The sequence below is a fragment of the Salvelinus alpinus genome, chromosome 35, assembly GCF_045679555.1.
Source record: "Salvelinus alpinus chromosome 35, SLU_Salpinus.1, whole genome shotgun sequence".
Lineage (NCBI taxonomy): Eukaryota > Metazoa > Chordata > Actinopteri > Salmoniformes > Salmonidae > Salvelinus > Salvelinus alpinus.
The window spans coordinates 15,743,095-15,759,445 of record NC_092120.1 but is presented as its reverse complement, the minus strand read 5'-3'; the positions used below and the strand labels follow the sequence as shown (position 1 = coordinate 15,759,445).

The window sequence follows — 16,351 nt, the reverse complement described above, 5'->3', positions numbered from 1 at the left end:
TGACAATATTTGCCTGTCACTTGTGAATAATATATTATCACTTGTGAATGATGCCCAGCGTAAGGCAAAAACAATGCCTACCTTTTTTATGCGACTTTTTCAAATCATAGTCCCACACCTCATGTAGCCTAGCCCATAGGCCTACATGCTTTTTTATAAGGTTTGTATCACAACTAAAGTTGCCAAATAACATCTTAAAATTAAGCACATTAATCCGTTTTACAATGGGTGTAGAGCCTAACTGACATACTGTACATATGCAGCGCGTGAGTTTCACGTTTAGGGAAGATCATTTTCACCATAAAAATGTACCTTTACAATAAAAGCGTTACATCAATCAAATGTAATTATAAAGCCATTTTTACATCAGCAGATGTCACAAATGCAATTACATGCATAATTGCATTCGCCATCACTTTTGATAATGGTGTTTTCCTGCTAATTAGCGCTTATAGCCTACTGTCCTGGCCGCATTGCTGCGCTTATAATGTGACGAAATAGCCTAAGCTAAATGTTCTGATCTGTTGTGTTAGCCTCATTGCGTAAAAAAGTTTTTGTTGATGCTAGTGGTTATATTAATTTGGGATCTATCGCATCCCACAACTGTCCTAAACTATGTTTGGAATATTTATTTTTAGCACATAATAGAATAGATCAACTTTTATACTATGGGGGATAGTAGATTGACATAGGCTAGTGCCTTTACTGTTCGTTAGGCCTACTCATCTTGTTGGCTGACGTAAAGTCAATTTGGACAGTTATTCCAATATGTTCAATATGCACCTCAAATTGGAAAAGGACAGGCGCAGTTGCGTCCCCGATGTGTCTGTCTTCACTTGTAGCCTATGACCTGATTTTGTGATGAGAGCATGTGAGTGAGAGGTGCTACGGAGCACGCAGCATGCAGGTAGAAGGTAATTAAAATGATTATATTCAGCCCAAGGGCACAACGGCTACTGGCCGCAAAAGTCATGGATTTTTTTAGGGGGCATTACGGCCACACAAAGAGGATGCCGGCAGGAAAATTGAGGCATTATCAAGTGCTTGTCAAACTGTGAATGAGAGACTGATGAAGTGTGTGCCACCTGCACAAAAAACAAAGAGAGCTCATGCCTTTCATGCAACTTTTTTCAAATCATCATTAGAGTCGCATCTTGCAGCCTTAGAATGTATTAAACATCAAAACATATAGCCCAATGTTTGTATCACAACAAAATGTACATAAATAACTCCAAATTAATTATATAGGAGTACCTGTTTCTTTGTTAACCGCTCAACACAGAATAATGCCATAGAATTCTAAGCAAATCTTGTCTGCTAAATGAACTAGTGTAGCCCATAGCCATATGCCATAGCCATATCAGGACCTAACATAAGGACAACTCAGAGTATGCTATTCTGTTCATCTGAAATAGACTACATTTTCTTCATATCATGTTTCTTTAGACTTGTCTAAAATAAATAATGGATTATATTATGGATTTATTTATTTACATATTTAAAATGTAGATGTTCCAAAGGTCTGCAGCAGTGGCTTGTAGGCTGTGTGTGGAAGCCAGGAGATGCTAAATGTGTTTATATTAATTAATGGTTCATTATCGTGAGACCGGCAGTTATTTGTTTAACAATCACCCGGCTGACAAAATTTCGTGACCACCACAGCCCTAGCCAGGCCAACAGGTTTGTGTCAAGAACTGCAACGCTGCTGGGTTTTTCATGCTCAACAGCTTCCTGTGAGTATCAAGAATGGTCCACCACCCAAAGGACATCCAGCCAACTTAACACAACAATAGGAAGCACTGGAGTCAACATGGGCCAGCATCCCTGTGGAATATCTTGTAGAGTCCATGCCCAGACGAATTGAAGCTGTTCTGAGGGAAAAGGGGTGCATCTCAATATTAGGAAACTTTTCCTAATGTTTGGTATACTCAGTATATAGACAGCTCTCTAAAAAAAGTTATCATGTATGTATTTTATTTCAGGTATAATTATGTTCACATAACACATTTTTAAAAGCAATTTGACACACAAATTAAGTTGATACAAAAGTTATAATACAAAACATAGGTTACATTCATCACTTAAACACAAAAAACACAATCCACTCAGCCCAGACAGGTGCACAAACACAACAACTTTAGACTTTTAACAGTAGGCTACACGACTCAATCGTCAGCTTATAACAATTGGATAACATTATTATTATGTACTCTGAAGCAAACATTGTGTTCACTGGTAGTTCAATAGTTTTGGTAGATATCATCCATGTCTGAACACATAGCCTGTGGGGAAAAAATAAGAACGTTTTAACCTATCTTTTTACATGCTTGAGAAACCAACAGTAGAGCACCACATTTAGGCCACCAAAATGGCTTCACAAATATACTTGGTCTGAGGGCTAGAGGGGTGTGAATGTACGTCATTGAGGTTTAGTGGTAATCACTCTCCTGTCATAACAGTGTGTGAAATATGAAAGTGTGGGTAAAAAGTATGTGGTATTTACATTTTTATCAAACGCTGCACCAGCCAAATTGTGCGTGCAGTGAGGTTACATAAAGTTTACCTTTGTGTTATCTTGTAATTTGGTCTTCTCGTTGTTCTTTGCTGGGTTTTGACTGGGCTTCTTCGGCACAAAGTCATTTTCGTAGACTGACGATGGGCTCTCTGGCCTTGCTTTCTCCTTGGGTAAGGCCATGGGCATGGCCTTAGGCTTGGTCCTCTTAGCCTTTTGCTGTGGTCTGTGAAGGAGAAGAGAATGTGGAACCTGATTATAGTTCAGTACCCTTTTTACTTTTAGAACGTTTTATTCTCCAACCACCCTCTACAGAAGCTTATTAATTTCCATGCTATATCATATGAATTTGATGATTGGTCAAAGGGTAAGAGAATTAAACTTTTTCTTACTTTTGGGGATTGCTGTACCTTAGGGACTCTGACATGTCAGCTTGCCTTATTGACAAAAACATCTCGATGTCAATGAGCTTGAACATTATTATTTGTTGTATGTAAAATACAGATTCAAAAATGACAGTACCTTAGAGGGATATCCAAAGTGTGGAGATTAGAGGTGGCCTTTGGTCTACAGATAATGTAGAAGGGAGACATCATTCAAAATGACACACCTAAAATGGTTGAATATGTGACATCTTCTCATAATCAAGAACCATACAAACCTCTCTCTGCAACGTCTTCTGCGTACAAACATTACAGCTCCCCACAGAAAGACACTTCCAACTGCCAGAGCAGTCAGCATCCATGGCAGAACTGTGTTCAAAGAAAGACAGACGGAGAGAGTGAGAGCAAGAGAGAGAGAGAGAGAGTGGGGAGGGGGGACACATGGGGAGGCAGAGGAGGAAGAAAGACTGTCACCGTGTGCAGATTCTAATGACATCAGAAGATTAAGAACAGAAATGCTGTACTGAAAGCTTGCTTACACTGTCCAGCTGTGAATTTTGTGTCAAGGGGCAGCTGCTGGATGTCAGTGGCCAGTGAGTTACTGGCTACGCAGGAGACATTTGGTCGACTTTCCACAGGCCCAGTGAGTTCTGCTGACACCGTATTATCTCTGTATACGGTGATGGAAGTGAAGGAGGATGGGAGAGTGCTGCTTCCGCTGATCGTCCAGCGCAGAGTGGCATTAGGTCGGGCTTCTGCTCTACACACACAGGTCAGAATCCCACCCTTCAAGGAGCAAGTGGAGTCAGAGAGGATTGCCGGGGGGACTGGAGTGACAGAATGACACAAAGTGGTGATAAAAAAAAAATGTTTTCCTTCTTATTGTAAGTGAGAAACAATGACAATAGAACTACGTTAGGGTGGGAAGGAGTCTGTTCTTCTATTTTACACCCATAACCTGTTGCTTGAATTAGCATTTCAGTGTACAAATATAATGCTAGTTCCATTGGAAACTGTGAAACCACACATACAATGAGATACTTACAGTTGACATGCAGAAACAGCCAGGCTGACTGATTTGATCCAATATTGTTTTGGACAATGCAGGAGAATGAAGAGTCTCTGCTAATGTTGGTATAGGACATTTTTCCCTGAGTTGAATTCGTTTGGAAGCTTTGGCCTCCCTGTCGTCTGATCCACACATACCGGCCTGGCTGGGGGTTGCTGTCAGCAACACACTCCAGGTTGACACTATGACCTTGACTGACTGGCTGTTCATCCGCCATCATCTTCACACCTACAGGGGCATCTGTTAATGAAGTAGACAGACATGTATTGGTACTATGTAGTTGTTTGTTCTTATAAAATGGTATATGATGTGAACGGAATAATTACACAACTGAGAACAAACAAGAAAGACCAAAAACGCACATAAGATGTTAAGAATGACTGGTTCACTCTCAGTTTGGACTGTAGCGAATTGAGCTGTGCATTTCATCTCTTTTTTGTGCAGTTGGTACGTTCCTCTTCCTTGTATTGTCTCAGTGGACACCCACAGCCCTCCCTTTTCCTCCATTGAAGTCACCGCTGTATAATTTACAGGCAAACGACTCCAGCGAAGGGATGGAGGAGAGGATGGGCAGGAATGCCAGACACTACAGTTGGCCTGGAATAAGTCTCCATCCACCATTGCATTCTGCATGGATAACGCAGGAGCTTTTCTATCTGCAAGTTCAAATAAATGATTATTAGCTGGAACCGAAGGCAAACAAGGCATTACCAGTCCCCATGACTAATGGTTTAACACCCTGTCTGCAATTCTCATTCAGTTTTAACATAGTGCTCCAACTACCGACCACTATCACTCCTAAGAGATGTCAAAGTAATGAAGTACTGTTCATCTAATCACAATCTGTTGTTATTCAGTTGTTCAACTACAACAAATATTCAATCTAATACACCTCTCCATGAGTGTGCTTACTTTCAATTGTAATTGTTACGATCTGATGATGGAACTTATGTGTAGCTGACTCATCAGGGTTGATCCACACGTAGAGCTGGAGGTTATTGTCTGTCCATGTCACACTCTCAACCCTCAGTGTACAGTCACCCTCTGATGCATTGCCTGGCACTGATGTACGCTCTCTAAAACTGGCCTCCACACTGGCCGGTTCCTTGCCATCATAAAGCTTGGGATAGTGAAAGCTATGATACTTGTACCAGATGACCCTGTGGTGGGGGGCGGTGTGACAGGACACTTCTACACAGCTGCCATCTACTGCCTTCACAGTTTTGGGCACCTTCACCATCCAACAGTGACCAAGCGAGACAAGTGTGCACCCTGAGGAAGAAGGCCTAACAAGTCAGTTCACATTGCATCGGTTCTCTTTTATTACTTTGCCAGCTGTATTAGGTGGAGTTTGAATTAACGTCCCCAATTTGAGGAATTGAATAGGTTGATCCGCAGAAGTGTTTCCCCAGTGAAACAGAAACTGTTGCATTGCAGGACAAATATAACAGCTGCATTGACACTGCACCTTAACCAAATTAGCTAGACGTAGCCAGTAAGCACATCTCACACATTCTGTGACCACAGGTTAAAAATACCGCATGTGGTTCTGTCGTTGTCTTTCTTTATACATGTAGCACTTTCAGCAAAGACCATTGCTGACAATAATCAGAGTCAATAATTGGGTTCCATTATAAAAGCTTCATCAGTTTCTGTAGCACAAGCTTGTCCAAAGCAAAAATAATTTGCATTTACTGTACATACTGTATTTATCTACATACAGTATTTAACATACAGTGACATTTAACGGCTTATAGGTAGAAAGTTAAATTCAGATAATTTTGATGCAAACATAAAGTTTTACCACGCAAGCAAACGTCATATAATAAGATGTGTATAACATACCTGTGATGAAGCTGAGGATGTCCATTAGAGTCTGTGGTGTCTTTAGTCTATTAGGGTCCCGATACCATGTGATGCTTAGGATGCTGACGTTTATAGCTATAAAACAAAAAATTAATCACCCAATCAATTCATTAAAGGAAAACTCCACCCAAAAACAATATTTTGGTATTTGTTAAATTAGTCCATTGTTGACACTCTCCCAAAATGTTTTGCTTGTCAGCAATATTTTGAAAGTTACACATCTTGAAGACTTGTTTGCTGACAAGCAAAACATTTTGGACTATGTCAACAATGGACTAACGAAACAAATACCAATAGATCGTTTTTGGGTGGAACCTTTTTTATTTTTGTATTTATTTTTTTTAAATATTTTTTTAGGTCGTAGATCAGCTTTAATATTGCAGATAGATTGTAGCTTCCATCAATGTATTTGTCTGCATCATTTCCAATACCCCATATATGTATTTTTAAATATGCATGTATATGCAGTCCAGTCAAAAGTTTGGACACACCTACTCATTCCAGAGTTTTACGTTATTTTAAATATGTTCTACATTGCAGAATAATAGTGAATACATCAAAACTATGACAAATAACATGTGGAATCATGTAGTAACCAATTTGTTTTTTATAAATCAAATTATATTTTAGAATTTAGATTCTTCAAAGTAGCCACCCTTTGCCTTGATGACAGCTTTGCACACTCTTGTAGGTTTGTCCAAACTTTTGACTGATACTGTACATACACATATACATTCATTTTCCTCATCAATTTTCCTCATCAATCTACACACAATACCCCATAATGACAAAGCAAAAACTGGTTTTGAATTTTTTTGAAAATGTATTAAAAATAGAAAACAGAAATACATTTAAATAAGTATTCAGACCCTTTACTCAGTACTTTGTTGAAGCACCTTTGGCAGCGATTACAGCCTTGAGTCTTCTTGGGTATGATGCTACAAGCTTGGCACACCTGTATTTGGGGAGTTTCTCCCATTCTTCTCTGCAGAAGAGCCCTGCCAGGTTGGATGGGGAGCGTCGTCGCACAGCTATTTTCAGGTCTCGCCAGAGAAGTTCGATCTGGTTCAAGTTCGGGCTCTGGCTGGTACACTCAAGGTTATTCAGAGACTTGTCCCGAAGCCACTCCTGTGTTGTCTTGGCTGTGTGCTTAGGGTCATTGTCCTATTGGAAGGTGAACCTTCGCCCCCGTCTGAGGTCCTGAGCGCTCTGGAGCAGGTTTTCATCAAGGATCTCTGTACTTTGCTCCGTTTATCTTTGCCTCGATCCTGACTAGTCTCCCCGCCACCACCATGCTTCACCATAGGGATGATGCCAGGTTTCCTCCAGACGTGACGCGTGGCATTCAGAACAAAAAGTTGAATCTTGGTTTCATTAGACCAGAGAACCTTGTTTCTCGTGCTCTGAAAGTCTTTGGGTGCCTTTTGGCAAACTCCAAGCGGGCTGTTTTGGAAGACTCCATGTGCCTTTTACTGAGGAGTGGCTTCCGTCTGGCCACTCTACCATAAAGGCCTGATTGGTGGAGTACTGCAGAGATGGTTGTCCATTTGGAAGGTTCTCCCATCTCCACAGAGGAACTCCAGAGCTCTGTTAGAGTGATCATTGGGTTCTTGATCACCTCCCTGACCAAGGCCCTTCTCCCCCGATTGCTCAGTTTGACCAAGCGGCCAGCTCTATTAAGAGTCTTGGTGGTTCCAAACTTCTTCCATTTAAGAATGATGGAGGCCAATGTGTTCTTTGGGCCCTTCAATGCTGCATAAATATTTTGGTATGCTTCCCAAGATCTGTGCCTCGACACAATCCTGTCTTGGAGTTCTACGGACAATTCCTTCGACCTCATGGCTTTGTTTTTCCTCTGACATGCACTGTCAACGGTGGGTCCTTATATAGACAGGTGTGTGCCTTTCCAAATCATGTCCAATCAAATGAATTTACCACAGGTGGACTCCAATCAAGTTGTAGAAACATCTCATGGATGATCAATGTAAACAGGATGCACCTGAGCTCAATTTCAAGTCTCATAGAAAAGTGTCTAAATACTTACGTAAATAAGGTATTTCTGTTTTTTATTTGTAATATTGGCAGTAATTTGTAAAATCCTGTTTTTGCATTGCCATTATGGGATATTGTGCATAGATTGCTGAGGACTTGTATTTATTTAATCAATTTTAGAATAAGGCTGTAATGTAAAAATAATGTGGAAAAAGTCAAGGGGTCTGAATACTTTCCTAAGGCAAGCTGTACGGAGGAAACACCTTACAGCTGGCAACCAAAGTCAGCATGCATGAGCCACAGTAGTCACTAGAGCGCGATGGGACAAGGACATCCTGGCTGGCCAAACCCTGCTCTGCCTCATGTGTCTTCCCATCGCGGGGGATCGACCTTCTTGTTGAGTGTCTGATAATCTACCATTTACAGTGGCAAGAAAAAGTATGTGAACCCTATGGAAATACCTGGATTTCTGCATAAATTGGTCATAAAATTGTATCTGATCTTCATCTAAGTCACAACAATAGACAAACACAGTCTTTAAACTAATAACACACAAACAATTATAGGTTTTCATGTCTTTATTGGACACACTGTGTAAACATTCACAGTGCAGGGTGGAAATGGTATGTGAACACTTGGATTTAATAACTGGTTGACCCTCCTTTGTCAGCAATAACCTCAACCGAACATTTTCTGTAGTTGCGGATCAGACCTGCACAACGGTCAGGTGGAATTTTGGACCATTCCTCTTTACAAAACTATTTCAGTTCAGCAAAATTCTTGGGATGTCTGGTGTGAACCGCTCTCTTGAGGTCATGCCACAGCATCTCAATTGGGTTGAGGTCAGGACTCTGACTGGGCCACTCCAGAAGGCATATTTTCTTCTGTTGAAGCCATTCTGTTGTTGATTTACTTCTGTGTTTTGGGTCGTTGTCCTGTTGCATCACCCAACTTCTGTTGAGCTTCAATTGGCAGACAGATAGCCTTACATTCTCCTGCAAAATGTCTTGATAAACTTGGGAATTTGTTTTTCCGTCTATGATAGCAAGCTGTCCAAGTAGAAGGCCAGCATGCCGGAGTCGCCTCTTCACTGTTGACGTTGAGACTGGTCTATTGCGGGTACTATTTAATGAAGCTGCCAGTTGAGGACTTGTGAGGCGTCTGTTTCTCAAACTAGACACTCTAATGTACTTGTCCTCTTGCTCAGTTGTGCACCGGGGCCTCCCACTCCTCTTTCTATTCTGGTTAGAGAAATTTTTCTCTGTTCTGTGAAGGGAGTAGTACACCGTGTTGTACGAGATCCTCAGTTTCTTGGCAATTCCTCGCATGGAATAGCCTTCATTTTTCAGAACAAGAATAGACTGACGAATTTCAGAAGAAAGTTCTTTGTTTGTGGCCATTTTGAGCCTGTAATCAAACCCACAAATGCTGATGCTCAAGATACTCAACTAGTCTAAAGAAGGCCAGTTGTTGCTTCTTTAATTAGAACAACAGTTTTCAGCTGTGCTAACATAATTGCAAAATGGTTTTCTAATGATCAGTTAGCCTTTTAAAATGATAAACTTGGATTAGCTAACACAACGTGCCATTGGAACACAGGAGTGATGGTTGCTGATAATGGGCCTCTGTACACCTATGTGGATATTCCATTAAAAATCTGCCGTTTCCAGCTACAATAGTCATTTACAACATTAACAATGTCTAAACTGTATTTCTGATCAATTTGATGTTATTTTAATGGACAAAAAATTTGCTTTTCTTTCAAAAACAAGGACATTTCTAAGTGGCCCCGAACTTTTGAACGGTAGTGTATATATACAGTATTTGTGGACCCCCTGCAGTACCTCCACTGAGCAGCTTTTAATTTTTTTATTTAACTAGGCAAGTCAGTTTTAGAACAAATTCTTATTTACAATGACGGCCTACCAAAAGGCAAAAGGCCTCCTGCGGGGACAGGGGCCTGGGATTTAAATAAATAAATACAATATAAATACAGGACAAAACACAACAAGAGAGATAACACAACACTACATAACGAGAGACCTAAGACAACAACATAGCAAGGCAGCAACACATGACAACACATCATGGTAGCAACACAACATAACAACAACATGGTAGCAACACAACATGGTAGCAGCACAAAACATGGTACAAACATTATTGGGCAAAGTCAAAAGCACAAAGGTCAGGAAGGTGGAGACAACAATACATCACACAAAGCAGCCACAACTGTCAGTAAAAGTGTCCATGATTGAGTCTTTGAATGAAGATATTGAGATAAAACTGTCCAGTTTGAGTGTTTGTTGCAGCTCGTTCCAGTCGCTAGCTGCAGCGAACTGAAAAGAGGAGCGACCCAGGGATGTGTGTGCTTTGGGGACCTTTAACAGAATGTGACTGGTAGAACGGGTGTCGTAAGTGGAGGATGAGGGCTGCAGTAGATATCTCAGATAGGAGGGAGTGAGGGAGTGAGGTATACCTGTCTTGCGACGGGTATACAGAGATGACCAGTTTACAGAGGAGTATAGATGTGTCCTATAAGGACCATTGGTGGCAAATCTGATGGCCGGATGGTAAAGAACGTCTAGCCGCTCAAAAGCTAAATCTGATATTTTGTAAACGACTCACAACGCGGACAGTAAAGAAACACTATGCACACACACCGGACTCCACCCACCCACAGACTCACACATACTTACACTGACACTCCAACACGTACACACACACACAATCACTCACACACAACATGTACACACAGGCACACATTCGCCACACACCACAGGATTTTGGTGGCACCTTAAACACTCATCACATACGGTGCTGCTACTGTTGCCTAGTCACTTTACCCCTACCTATATGTGCATATATATCTCCATTACTTCCTGCCCCTGCACATCGACTCTGTACTGGTACCCCGTGTATATAGCCAAGCTATCATTTATTCCTTGTGTTACTATTTTTTTCTTCTTCTATTATTATTATTATTATTATTTTATTATAAATTGTTGGGAAGGGCCTGTAAGTAAGTATGTCAATGTTAGTCTACACCTGTAGTTTACGAAGCATATGTATTTTATTTGACACACGCAAACGCGCATGCACACAAACACTCTAACACACACACATTTTAATATTGTAATATTGTATTATTGTAGTATTGTACATTTTATATAGTACATTTGTAATAATAGAGTAATAATGTCATGTCTTGTATGATGTATTGTGATGTATGATGTATTGTGATGTATGATGTAGGCTGTGGTTTTGTTGAGATGTAGTTATTTATTTCCTGTTTGTACCACAGGAAGAGAAGCTGCTGCCTTATGAGGATCCTAATAGATATCGAATACTAGGTCCTGTGGGGCTCAGTTGGTAGAGCACGGCACTTGCAATGCCAGGGTTTTGGGTTCGATTCCCATGGGGGACAAGGTTGAACATTTATTCAAGTCGCTCTGGTTAAGAGTGTCTGTTAAAATGTATGTACTTTAAGTAACCAAGGACTATATTTGACCAGATAAAGACATTATCTCCTGATATGCTACAGGATGTGAAACTGCCATGGCCAGAGACCCTTCCTTGTTTCTTGTCACTACTTCTGCCAATTTAATTTTGGTTTGATAAAAGAGGATGTGGATGGACAGTTTCTTAGACATCACCCCCGGTGAATAAAAATGTGATAACAAATTGAAAACAGTATCAAGATGAACAGTCGATCGTATATTATGTGGTAGGTCCTATGGGAAGAGGTTTCTGGAAATAAATCCCAGTCTACCTAGAGGCTGCAAAATGACATTATAAACCATAATCAGACAGCAGAACCATTTATGATGACCTATGTCAACCAATGAAAACACTGTTTCTAACATTAATAAACGGCAAAAAAGACACAAAAAAAATGTATTATAAGGAATAGGATTTTGATGTCTCTGTCCTATATCTAGGAGATATAAAATAGCTCAGGAAATATTTTGGTTTCTTTGGACACATATACCCTCAATATAACCTAAAATAGTTCTACCTGGAACCAAAAAGGGTTCCCCTATAGGGACAGCCTAAGAACCCGTTTGGAACCCTTTTTTCTAAGAGTGTACAGACATACCATCATATTTACATTTCCCAAAATGGTTTGTTCAACCTATCACTGTCATTGAAATGTTGTCCAAATCCCCATAAAACCAGAGATGAACATCATGCCTTACCTTCAGAGGAGATGGTGAGCGTGTCAGTCTGAGTTGGCCCTCTGTTCTCTGTCACAAAGCGAAAACCACTACATCATCCTCCCCTTTGTTCTTTTCAAGCAGGAAACTCACTGAGTCTGCCAGAGCCTACTTTCCAATTGGCCAACAGTTTGTTCTAATGTTAGCTTTCAAAGGCACCTTTGTATTTTTTTGTTTTTTTTGTTAAATACTATTGGTGCATTCAGTGATATTATAGTGACTTTAAGAGTTTTAAATACCTTGAAAACATTAACATCATAATGCTGTCAACAATTACATAGGCTACAATAAAGAACAATAAGGTGGACATTTAATGTGTTTATTTGTTTTATGGTGAAGAAAACAGCGTTATACGTTCATTAAGAGCAATATATCTTTGTGAAAGTACAATAGGCCTACAGTAAATTCATGAAAAACTAGAGAAACTGCAGGTTATCCATCTCCAGTGCCTTACTCATTCTGCGTCTGCCTACATTTCCTAGCACACACTTTTCTTCCTCCAGGTAGGAACCGCTAGACGCCTCCCTTCCACCGTCCACGGACCGCTCGTTCTTCTTCTTCATCCACTTCTTCTTCTCCCAAATCACACTGGAATACAACACATCATCCCCATCCTTCTTTGCTGTGCCTTCTCCTGGAACTGTAGCAGTGTCAGCGATGGGACTGGGCAGGCTGGTTCAGTCTGTCTCAGAGATGGCTTTGGTGGAAGGCAGGGGTTTGGGAACCGGATTGGGTGCCTCTAGGTCTTGTTTGCGTCCCTGTCTACTGGCCTGACACGGTATCATGCTGTTGGCGTATATGTCTTCTTCTGGCACAGTAGGATCCTGCAATAACATACATTTATAGACATTTAAAAGATTTCTTTCACTATCAAAATATTTCTAGGATAAATCTGATGATTCTTACCTGTGTACTCTCACTACTGGTCGGAACTAGGTTCATCACCACATCACAGTCGTAATAATTGTATTGACCTCTGAGTACTGTAAAACAAGGATCCCAAACCCTGTGAAATCATCATACAACAAACTGGTCAAATCAAATAGCTATAAATAAGTGTACACTTCAGAATCAGGAACTAAGTTAATGTAGAGCACGAAAAGTATAAAGACACAAATATGTGCAGTATTTCCGGAACATTTTACCTTAGGAGAAACAGTAAAGCACATATCAGTGCTGTCATTAATGCCGAAACAAATATTGCAGTGATGAAGATTGCCAAGGAAACTTGACCTAGGGGTGAACAGAAAAAGCTTTAATCGATAGACTTACAAAAGTTGTTATCAAGGTTATCAAGATCATCATTGTAGTCAATTATGGTGTCCAAACCCCTTGTGAATGAGATCCTACAGAGCTGGTTCTGAGGCAGAGTGGGCGTGTCTTCCTCCTGTGATTGATGGGTGGTGAGGGAGCTTCTCAGGCCTGTGCTGCCCATTGGCTCCCTGATGACAGTGTTAGTAAACTGATTGACAGGCTGTCCAGACAATCGCCCCTACACTTTGGGAGAGGGGTTCCCATGACTCTTATAGGTACAGTTGATCTGATCTGCAGTTCTGATGCAGCGAGAGGAGGGCAGGATCTGTGGAGCAACTATAGACAACAGAGGAGGAAGACAGTTAAATCAAAGATATTTATAGCTAACCCGAGATAGTTCATCTGTGTTGTTTTCAATGGGAGAAAATTAAGCATAGTGGGTAGAACGAGCAAGGAAGTGGGCAGAGCCAAGCAAGATCCTATTGGAGGGTTCTAGCATGTATTTACATATTTTGGTTAGGGAACACCTTCGCTGGGAAGTGTGCATGTGCAATAACTCAATTTGCCATTGCAGTCCTTGTAAACAACACAACCTTTAGAAACTTTGACAAAGGGTCACATTTACAGAACGTAGTGCACTCGGTTCATAACAGATTCTAGTTTTGGGAACCGAAAACTGCATTAAGATCAGGCTTGGTGTTAGCCGAATCAGGTGGAAGTGGAACACGCTAAGCAAGCAGTGTGACATCCTTTACCGTGGTGACTAGTGACTCAGATCTACAGCTGAGCTCAGCTCAACGCTGGGTCGCTGTTGAGTAAGTTTGAGGGGTGAATTTAGCACATCAGTAGGGACTTCCTTCCATTCAGCCACAAGAGCATTAGTGAGGTTGGGCACTGATGTTGGGTGATTAGGCCTGGCTCGCAGTCGGCATTTCAATTCATCCCAAAGGTGTTCGATGGGGTTGAAGTCAGGGCTCTGTACAGGCTAGTCAAGTTCTACCACATCGATCTCGATAAACCATTTCTGTATGGACCTCGCTTTGCGCACAGGTGCATAGTCATGCTGAAAGAGGGAAGGGCCTTCCCCAAACTCTTGCCACAAAGTTGGAAGCACAGAATCGTCTAGAATGTCATTGTATGCTGTAGCGTTAAGATTTCCTTTCACTGGAACTAAGGGGCCTGGCCCGAACCATGAACAATGAACAACAGCCCCAGAACATTATTCCTCCTCCACCAAACTTTACAGTTGGCACTATACATTCAGGCAGGTAGCGTTCTTCTGACATCCGCCAAACCCAGATTTGTCCATCGAACTGGTGAAGCATAATTCATTACTCCCGAGAAAGCGTTTCCACTGCGCCAGAGTCCAATGGCGGCAAGCTTTACTCCACTCCAGCCGACGCTTGGCACTGCACATGGTGATCTTAGGCTTGTGTGCGGCTGCTTGGCCATGGAAACCCATTTCATGAAGCTCCCGACGAACAGTTATTGTGCTGTCGTTGCTTCCAGAGGCAGTTTGGAACTCGGTAGTGAGTGTTGCAACGCAGGACAGACGTTTTTTGTGCGCAATGCGCTTCAGCACTCGGTGGTCCCATTCTGTGAGCTTTAAATAATGAAATATGTTCAATTTGGTTTAAATAATGCAAAAACAAAGTGTTGGAGAAGAAAGTAAAAGTGCAATATGTGCCATGTAAAAAAGCTAACGTTTAAGTTCCTTGCTCAGAACATGAGAACATATGAAAGCTGGTGGTTCCTTTTAACATGAGTCTTCAATATTCCCAGGTAAGAAGTTTTAGGATGTAGTTATTATTGGACTATTTCTCTCTATACAATTTGTATTTCATTGGATGTTCATTGGATGTTCTAATAGGTACTTTAGTATTGCCAGCCTAATCTCGGGAATTGATGGGCTTGAAGTCATAAACAGCGCAATGCTTAATTAAAGCATTGCTTAATTAAAGCATTGCGAAGAGCTGCTGGCAAACGCAGTAAAGTGCTGTTTGAATGAATGCTTACGAGCCTGCTGCTGCCTACCACCGCTCAGTCAGACTGCTCTATCAAATCATAGACTTAGTGACACAATTCCCCTAGTTAAAATAAATTCATGTTAGCAGGCAATATTAACTAAATATGCAGGTTTAAAAATATATACTTGTGTATTGATTTTAAGAAAGGCGTTGATGTTTATGGTTAGGTACACATTGGTGCAACGACAGTGTTTTTTTCGTGAATGCGCTTGTTAAATCACCCGTTTGGGTGATTAACAGGCACTGCATCGATTATATGCAATGCAGGACAAGCTATATAAACTAGTAATATCATCAACCATGTGTAGTTAACTAGTGATTATGTTAAAATTGATTGTTTTTAATAAGATACGTTTAATGCTAGCTAGCAACTTACCTTGGCTCCTTGCTGCACTCGCATAACAGGTAGTCAGCCTGCCACGCAGTCTCCTCGTGGAGTGCAATGGCTATTGCAAACTGTTGATTTTGTGGCCAACGAACCATTTCTTTGTGGATGTTGATGTGTGCTTGGGGTCATTCTCTTGCTGGAAGATCCACTTGCGGCCAAGTTTGAGCCTGGCAGAAGCAGCTAGGTTTTTGGCTAAAATGTCCTGGGTAAAGTTCATGATGTTGTTGGCTTTAACATGGGCCCCAGGACCAGTGGAAGCAAAATAGCCCATAACAAATATCCTCCATATATGACAGTAGGTATGGGGTCATTTTCTGCTTATGCACTCTCATGTCGATGCCAAACCCAGCACTGGTGTACATGGCCAAAGAGCTCAATGTTTATGTAATCTGACCAAAGCACCGGTTCCAAGCCAAATGCCAATGAGCAATCTCCAGGTGTTTACATTTGTTGAAAGACATGAAAATAGAGCTCTTTGGCCATGCTGGGTTTCTCTTTTTATTTGTCTGACTGAGAAAATTAAGAACTTTCAGAGCTGTATGTGTTCATTCACAAGTTACATTCAGCATGACACAAATTACTGTAAATGTATCAGATGTAACACTGTTCCACTCAAATGTATTTTGACACACTAACTTCTATC

General features: G+C 41.0%; 1 protein-coding gene and 1 long non-coding RNA gene across 3 annotated transcripts; both read right to left on the bottom strand.

Annotated features, from left to right (window-relative positions):
• Nucleotides 1–1,952: 1,952 nt before the first annotated feature.
• Nucleotides 1,953–12,104, bottom strand: LOC139564480 (B-cell receptor CD22-like). Of its 2 annotated transcripts, XM_071384034.1 has the most exons (11): nucleotides 12,022–12,104; nucleotides 5,810–5,905; nucleotides 4,877–5,236; nucleotides 4,327–4,620; nucleotides 3,941–4,204; nucleotides 3,435–3,722; nucleotides 3,174–3,264; nucleotides 3,035–3,079; nucleotides 2,905–2,949; nucleotides 2,564–2,738; nucleotides 1,953–2,282 (listed from the first exon to the last, which is right to left on the bottom strand). In XM_071384034.1, exons 2-11 carry the CDS (start codon nucleotides 5,832–5,834, stop codon nucleotides 2,241–2,243), a joined length of 1,629 nt encoding a protein of 542 aa, XP_071240135.1. In that variant the 5' UTR covers nucleotides 5,835–5,905; nucleotides 12,022–12,104; the 3' UTR covers nucleotides 1,953–2,240. The 2 variants fall into 2 exon arrangements, with proteins under 2 accessions (XP_071240135.1, XP_071240136.1); XM_071384035.1 differs by lacking the exon at nucleotides 2,905–2,949.
• A 240-nt stretch (nucleotides 12,105–12,344) lies between these two features.
• Nucleotides 12,345–13,382, bottom strand: LOC139564562 (uncharacterized). The gene is made up of 3 exons (XR_011672779.1): nucleotides 13,312–13,382; nucleotides 12,946–13,045; nucleotides 12,345–12,863 (listed from the first exon to the last, which is right to left on the bottom strand). It is a non-coding gene; the product is annotated as an uncharacterized lncRNA (long non-coding RNA).
• Between the last annotated feature and the right edge of the window lie 2,969 nt (nucleotides 13,383–16,351).